The sequence below is a fragment of the Salpingoeca rosetta genome, assembly GCF_000188695.1.
Source record: "Salpingoeca rosetta unplaced genomic scaffold supercont1.9, whole genome shotgun sequence".
Taxonomy (NCBI): domain Eukaryota; class Choanoflagellata; order Craspedida; family Salpingoecidae; genus Salpingoeca; species Salpingoeca rosetta.
In genome coordinates this window covers 537397-545290 of record NW_004754925.1, presented here as the reverse complement: position 1 = coordinate 545290, position 7894 = coordinate 537397, and the positions used below count along the sequence as shown (strand labels likewise).

The 7894-nt window shown below is 58.2% G+C and overlaps 3 protein-coding genes across 3 annotated transcripts in view; 2 read left to right on the top strand and 1 right to left on the bottom strand.

Annotated features, from left to right (window-relative positions):
- The window catches only part of PTSG_04025 (uncharacterized protein), a gene marked incomplete at its 3' end in the record, with an annotated part of 1932 nt that extends 1304 nt beyond the window's left edge, over positions 1-628 (top strand). Inside the window, exons 4-5 of the mRNA XM_004994864.1 lie at positions 67-128; positions 447-628. Of these exons, the coding sequence (XP_004994921.1) occupies positions 67-128; positions 447-628 (244 nt within the window). The remainder of the gene's footprint in view (positions 1-66; positions 129-446) is intronic.
- A 294-nt stretch (positions 629-922) lies between these two features.
- On the bottom strand, positions 923-4305 carry PTSG_04024 (uncharacterized protein). The gene is made up of 7 exons (XM_004994863.1): positions 3897-4305; positions 3160-3414; positions 2849-2966; positions 2477-2597; positions 1989-2171; positions 1658-1827; positions 923-1396 (listed from the first exon to the last, which is right to left on the bottom strand). Exons 1-7 carry the CDS (start codon positions 4122-4124, stop codon positions 1155-1157), a joined length of 1317 nt encoding a protein of 438 aa, XP_004994920.1. The 5' UTR covers positions 4125-4305; the 3' UTR covers positions 923-1154.
- Positions 4306-4342: 37 nt separating this feature from the next.
- PTSG_04023 (uncharacterized protein) overlaps positions 4343-7894 on the top strand; it is a 5743-nt gene continuing 2191 nt past the window's right edge. Inside the window, exon 1 of the mRNA XM_004994862.1 lies at positions 4343-7894. This exon is cut by the window's right edge and continues 2191 nt beyond it. Coding sequence (XP_004994919.1) covers positions 4672-7894 — 3223 coding nt within the window. The 5' untranslated portion in view covers positions 4343-4671.

The window sequence follows — 7894 nt, the reverse complement described above, 5'->3', positions numbered from 1 at the left end:
CAGCATGGCAACAACACCCGCTGAGCCTATCCGATTCCGGTTTTGCCGTTATGTAATCCGCTGCAGGCCAATGAGACGCCCGTTTTACCCTCACGCATTGGTATGTAATGGCGCCGTGGACGAAGGAGGTTCGGGTATAGGATTACTTTTCACACCCTCCGCAAGTCCGAGGACAAGCGACCCCATCGGTGATTTAATAGACACCCAAACAGGAAGCAGCTAACAATTGATTCTTCGTTTAGAGAGTAAATCGTGACAGTTGTGTGTGTGTGTGTGTGTGTGTGTGTGTGTGTGTGTGTGTGTGTGTGTGTGTGTGTGTGTGTTTGTGTGTGTGTGTGTGTGTGTGTGTGTGTGTGTGTAAATGTATGTGAGCGTGTTTCTTTGCTGCGCACCCTCAATCCCTCACCTCCAAATGTCCCCTCACTGCCACTCCCCCATCAATACAGCGCTGGATTCGCCGACAAGCGTGCTGGACCGCGTGCGTATGGGGTTCAAGCGCATCTTTGCGTCGCAGCCGCCACTCAAGAGCAGCTCCGTCGTGCCCACACTCGTCACCCGCGACACAACCCCACACACCGGCACTGGCAGCACTGGCAGCAGCACACCTGCAGCAGCTGACAAGGCTTGATTGCTGATGGCCATTGTTTGATTTCGCTCGCTCTTAGCTGCAGTGTGTGGATGTGTGTATGTGAGTGTGCGTGTGAGTGTGTGTGTGTGTGTGTGTGTGTGTGTGTGTTGGTGTTGCGTGCGTGCGTGTGCGTGCATGTGCGTGCGTGCGTGCGTGTGTGTTTGCGTGCGTGCGTGTGCGTGCGTGCGTGTGTGTGTGTGCGCGTGCGTGTGTGTATGTGTGTGCGTGTGTGCGCCTGTTACATTTGCGCGTGCGTGCTGTCCGCTTGTGCGTGTGTGGTTTGATACTAAACAAGTTCTCGGTCGTTTATCGCAATGTCATAGCCTTATCAAGCACCACTTTAAGCCTGTGGTGCCCCTTCCTTGTTCAGATCCACCAACCCACCGTGCACGCATTCAGTCATTTAACCATTACCAACTCACAGAGCAAACCATTTCCACCAGCATCAACCAGCATCACCCAAGCAAGCCAACACCAAGCAAACCATACCCCCCCCCCGGCTCAAGTACACACACCACCTCCAATGCTATGCGGCCGTCTGCTGTGCGGCGTCATACAGCTCGCGAGCAATCACACGCTGCAGTGACACGTGTGCAGCAAACGCCAGCGTGCACAGCGCGCCGGTCAGGGCAAAGAGGTGGGAGAAGGTGAGCCGACCAACCATGGTGAGGAAGACCACGACCATGAAGTTGAGGGGCACGCGGAAGATGTTGATGATGCTCGCGCGCTCCGTTTCCGGCAGCAGCTCGCTGCGCAGCGTGCCGAGCCCTGCGCGTGCAGTTGGGGACAGGAGATGATGCATGTTCGTACGTGCATGTGAATAGTGAATATGTGTTAATATGTGTGTTTGCGGGTGTCCATGCGTGTGAACACGTGTGAATGTGTGCGTGAGTGCGTGCGTGTGTGTGTGCATACTTTTGTGTGCAGTGGTGAGCAGCTGCTTGCAGAACAAGCGACGAGCGTGCACACATGCAAACAGGGTGCCCACGCCACAAACAATCCCACATTGCCCCCTCCCCCTCCGTTTACCTGGGAAGACAACACCGCAGCAGGCCTCGAAGACAATGAAGAAGACAAGGGCAGCGCTGCGGCTCTCAACAGCGGCGGCGCCAAAGAGACAGACCGCTGCCGTGGCGAACGCATAGCCAACCGTCTGCATCACAGGCACAGACTTGGAAATGGAGAAACGGAAGGCACAGCTGGCGACGGATGATCGTGATGATTTGTGTGTGTGTGTGTGTGTTGAGGCAGCGTGAGCGGTGCAGTGCATGCATCATACACACATTTACACAATGCACTTCACAGCCACAGAACACGCACACAGAGTACACTAACAATACGCACACATGACATGCCACACCTGCCGGCCATGATGGCGAGCATGAATGTGCCGAAGATGACGCCGAGCGGCGGATGGACGTCCACATCGCGCGGATCGAGGACAGGCGTCCACATGAACACGAACATGTACATGGCGGCCTCAAACGTCGCCTGCACAGCGCCAAGCAGCAGGATCTTGCGCGAGGAGAAGATGGTGCGCACGCTGGCGGCGTTGTTGTTGTTGTTGTTGTTGTTGTTGTTGTTGTTGTTGTTGTTGTTGTTGTTGTTGTTGTTGTTGTTGTTGTTGTTGTTGTTGTTGTTTGTGGTGGTTATCTGTGAGGCTTGAGGTATTGGTGCCGTGCAACTTCAGAGAGCAACGACACAATCAAACGGAAGGCACAGATTGATGACAAACGAACCAGAGGCAGATCAGCAGCAAGGATTGACACACGTGCACAACACACACACACACACACACACACACACACACACACACACACACACACACACACACAAGCGCGCGCGTACCTTGCACCACAGGGGGCGTTTTTTCGGAGCAGTAGCTCGGGTTCGTCTTCCTCCCACAATGTCATGATCAGATATGCACACAGCACCAGGAAGCATACAGACAGCAAGAAAGGCCGCAACGCTGCTCACACAAACACGCACACACATTTAGTAAGAATTGTGTGAGAGCCAAGTTCCCAAACCGTGTACTCGCTCCTGCTGTGCACAGATGTGTCTCTCTCTGACACGCACGCACACACACAGACACACAAGCTCCCCTCCCCTCTCTCTCTGTTTCTCTCTCTGTCTCTTTCTTACACGCGCACACACACTCTCCCACACTCACACAACCTTCTCCTCCCTCCCTCTTAAACCACGTCTAGTGTGACGCACGGTGGTGGCCGTGGAGTTCAGCGACAAAGTTGGCGAGAACGCCCGACAGAACAGCAACAACGCCGTTGCCAAAGGTGGCAATGGCAAAGGTTCTCGACACCCACTCCTCGGGAAAACCCTGCCCATTCACATGGAACACACACAATGTTGTGTGTGTGTGTGTGTGTGAGGTGAAGGGCCGACAGGTGCTTAGACACGTGCAGCAACGAATTAGAAACCCTGTTCCCTCCTTCCTAAAGGAGACACCCCACTTCCACCACCAACTGCCACCAAACACACACACACACACACAACCACACAGCGCGACAAACCTTCTTGTTGTGTTGGTAGATCATCCAGCTCTCAAACGCGGAGGTGAGGAGGGAGGTGGAGAGGCCGCCCAGGATCCGGCCCAGCATGAGGAGGAAGAAGCTGCTAGACAGCTTCATCAGGCAGCTGAGCGAGTAGAGGTAGCAGAATGTGATGCACAGCCGGCGCCGGCCATACCGGTCTGCCAGATTTCCCAGCAAGGGCCCAAACAGCATGGAGCTGACAAACCCGCTGATGTACAGCGCAGCAATTTGCTCCTGCAGCGAACGGTTGGAAGGTGGTGGTGGATGTGGTTTTGGGAGGTGAGAAAGAAGGGTAATGAGGGTGTGAAACGCGAGCCAGGGACAAGGGCATGGGGGCGAACAAGTGAGCAGACAAAAGGTAGCTGCACTTTCACACACGCACATGCAAACGCGATACAAGGTGGCCACACAGACACGCACACAGGAATAAACACGCAGACACAGACACAGACACAGATGCAAGCACAACCGTACACACAACCACACACACGCACACGCACAGACACAGATGCAAGCACAACCGTACACACAACCACACACACGCACACGCACAGACACAGACACAGATGCAATCACAATCACAACCACACACACACGTACCCTCTCACTCAATCACAACCATACACACCACCACACACACGCACACGCACACACACACACACACGCTCATACAATCACACAATCACACAATCACACAATCGCACAATCACACCAACCTCGAGGAAGCCGTAGTGCTCGTAGAGCCTGTACAAGTAAGGTCCTTGGAGCCAATCTGCCATCATGGCCACAAGGTAGATGCCAAGGTACTTGTACTGGAAGGTGACAAAGTCGGCATTCTTGGACAGCTTGTGGAACGTGCTCGTGTACACAAACGCCGCAATGGTGCCCACAGCCACGCACCCAAACACCACATACACGGCTTCTTCAAACCCAGCCGCCGCCATCGCCCAGGGTGGTGGTGGTGGTGGTGGTCACTGGTCGATCCTCACACAGGCGGGAAGTTCAACTCAACACGCGTGACGTGAAGGCTCGTCCCGCTCACTCTGCGGTTGGAGGTGTTGTCACAACTGCGCTGGTGTCAATGCGCTCACTCGCTCGCTGCCTCCTTTGCCAGTCTTGTCTGGCTTTCTCACGATTATTGTTGAAATCACAAACAATTATCCACAACCGCCTCAAGAGCACCATCAACCACAGCCACACACGCCCCCATCAGCACATGTGTCACGCTGTGACTGACTGAATGGACCGACCGACTGGTACTGCTCTGACTGACGCCCCGCACCATCCACGGATTCCATCTCAAACAGCAGCTGCACTCACGTACCGCTTGCCCTCCTTTTGGTTGATTTCTTTTCCTCTTTTGTGTTTTCATCTACTTTCTCTTCTTCATCCGTGGCTCTTCTCTCTTTGCGCAGGCTTTCCCATTTGCCTCCACTCTTGTTGGAGCAGCGTTTCAGCTCCATCGCCCCCCTCCCGGTCCTTGTGTCTTGCATGGTGGTGGGTCTCCGCTGTAGTTGCCGAAGGATGGTGCCGAGGTTACGCCGCTTACAGCTGCTGTGGCAGCGACGCTGGCGCACCATAGTTGTCATTGTACTGTGCATCACACTGCTCGCTGCTCTGCGCAGAAACAGATCCGCAAGGTACAATGCGTCCGACGTGCCCGACCTTACAAAGTGCCGAGCACCCAGCTTGGAGGTGGCACCTCTGATCACCGCATCCCTGATACACGATACAGCGGACGCCGCCGCCTTCCTTGACCTCCACCGCGTGGCCGAGGCCCCCTTCAACGATCTCATATTGTCTGCGTCCAGTGCCCGCAGCGGCGATGCCAACCGCAACCACGCTCGCGCAGATGTGGACCGCAATGCGCTGCGCCCAGTCACGCACAGGCAAACCCTCGCCCACTGCATTGCGCAGCACTACCTCGGCGCGATCCAGCAGCCCACGTGGTCGCATCCGTCCGTGTGGTTCGCCGCCATCCAGGCTGCTCAGCACGAGGGTGCAGCAGCACAGCAGCAGCGCGCAGCACGATCCGCACATGCCAAGGACGCCAACGACAACGCGGACAGCATTAGCAGTAGTAGTAGTAGTAGCGAAGGCGGTACAGCAGCCACCATGGATCAAGTGCGACGCAAGTGGTGGGCCCACATGGTGCAGCTTGCGCGGCTGCACATCCACCAGCAAGCAGACGGCGATCCTGCAAGCGAGCAAGGCAAGGTGCTGGAGGTGCCGAGCGGGCTGCCCATCCACGATGAGTACATTTCCTCCCTCGTCAGCGCCCTGCTCATGCCCATGGACAGCGATGCGCTCGCTTACTCGGCGCACGTTCCCAAGCACATCAACGTCCACACCACCATCTGCGGGGCATCCCCTGCCACGGCTCGCCGCTGCCGCTCTGGCCGCCCTATGCTCTCCCCTTCCGCGTCCCTGCAAGCAGCGACCGCCGTCTTCGCCTCGCGCTCCCTCGCCCTCACCAACGTGGCAGACACTTGGCTCCTGCAGCTGGCGCAGCACGTGCGCGCGGGCGGCGTGGTTGCCTTCCACGACGTCTACTTTGCCGGCGACGACCCCTCCCCGTGCGTGCTGGCAAACGCCCTGCACTCCCCTGCGGGCGACACCAGCGTCGTGTACGCCACGGAGGCCACCATCGCGTTCTTCCTCGCCCACTTTGATGTGGAGTGGTACCGGGACGTGCGCGTGTCCTTCCACCCGTCGCTCGCGTGTGAGAAGCGGGAAGTGTTCGCCCTGCTGCGGCGCCGCACCACGCTCCGCCCAGGCATCGCCACACCGCGGCGTGTGGACCTCACCATCACCTCCCTCCGCGCCATCAAGACGGCCTTGGCAGCAGCCCCGTCGTCCCGGCACCCGTCGCAGTGGCTGCAGCGCTTGTTGGACGCCGCCTTGCACCACTCGCCAAACGCATGGCCAAACCTGGCACACCGCCCCCACACCACCAACACCAACACCAACACCAACACAAACACAAACACAAACACCAACGCCAACAACGACGGAGGTGCTGTGTCCTTGTTCCACGAAGCGTCACGCCCGCGCCGGTGGGCAACGAACGGGCTGTTGCACGACACAATGTCGCAGCTTGAGGCATTTGACGCCGTGGAGCGGCTCCTCGAAGGGGGCGTGCCCGATGGATGCAACCCAACCAGCGACATTTGCAACATCTTCTTTGTCTGGACGTCACATCGCGACACGTGGTCCTTCCTGAACAGACTGGCGGTGGAGTCCGCCCTGCGCATCTTCCCGCGTGCGCGCGTGATTATCGTGTCAAACACGCTTCCCGTCACCTTCTTCAACAGCCTGCAGGCATCGCACCGCGTGTATGTGTGGCGCATCGTGCCCACCCGCCTCGTGCGCGCCGGCGTTGCTGGCGGCAGGTGGCTGCGCGCTGCCCTGCGTGAGCAAGGCCCACATCTCCCCACGCACCAGAGCGACTTCCTGCGGTACGTCGTGCTGTACAAGTACGGCGGTCTGTTCAGCGACACGGACCTGGTGTGGCTGGACGCGTCCCCGCTCGCCCACGCCATTGGCCGAAACTTCCTGGGCAAGATTGACAGCCGGCCCATCTTGGCGCGCTGCCCCTGGTGCGTTGACAGCACGTGGTACCTTGCCAACGGCGTGCTGCGCTTCCAGGCGCGCCACAAAATGCTTGCAAGTATTCTTGGGCACATTGACACGCTGCGCTACGACCCAAGTGACCGCCTGGCCATCGGGCCGCACCTTGTCACCAAGACGTTCAACGCCCTGCAGGACCCAAGCGTCATCTTAGTCGACGAGCATGTGCTGTTCCCCATGTCCGGACCAGATGTCCTGCAGTACATGGACCCACGCCCGCCCCACACGCGCCTGGCGGACCTGCTGACCTCCGCCGCTGTCCATGTGTTTGAGGCAACGTACAAGGCCGCTCCCTACGCCCCGACGAGCGCAATGCAGCAGCTGCTCGCGCTCACGCCCTGGGTGCAGATTGACCCCGTGTGCGAATGTGTCTGGCAGCAAGACGACACCGACACCGACACCAACGAAGATAAGGGTGATGATGACAGCAACAGCAACAGCAACAGCAACAGCAACAGTGGTGGTGCTGCTGTAGGGGGTGACAGCACGAAGCGCAAGAAGACCAACCTGTGTCTGCCGTACAGTGCAACGGCTCGGTACAGGCAGGGGTCTCGCGACCACCTCGTGCGCATGTGTGTCAAGATCAGGGGCATCCACAGCGACGCTGATCAGAGCAGCACACCCAACAGCGACAGAAACGAGCGTGCTGCTGGTGATGGTGACAACGATGAAGGTGCTGGTGGTGAGGAGAAGAGTCGTGACGGCACGAGCGTGGTTGGCTTGCCTGAGGACGGCGTGCTTGTGCTTGAGGCGCGGCTTGGGCGCGTGCAGACGGCGTACCAGGCCGCTGACAAGCGCATTGTCGTACCGCTGCACAGAGACATGACGCACACAGAGCTGCTGGAGCTGGCACAGCTGTGGTACGTGCACGGCGAGGAGTACTGCAACGACCACGTCACCGTGCAGGTGGTGCTTGCCTCGGGCGTGGTGTATGCTGAGGGCGGTGTTGATGTGATGACGCCGTGCTTTGGCGTCGCAGAGGCGCAGCAGCGGTACATTGGGCCCCCGCTGGCAAAGGGCACGTACACGTGGACAAACGCCGAGCACATGCTGCAGTGCACGCGGTTCAGCGAGGAGTATGCGG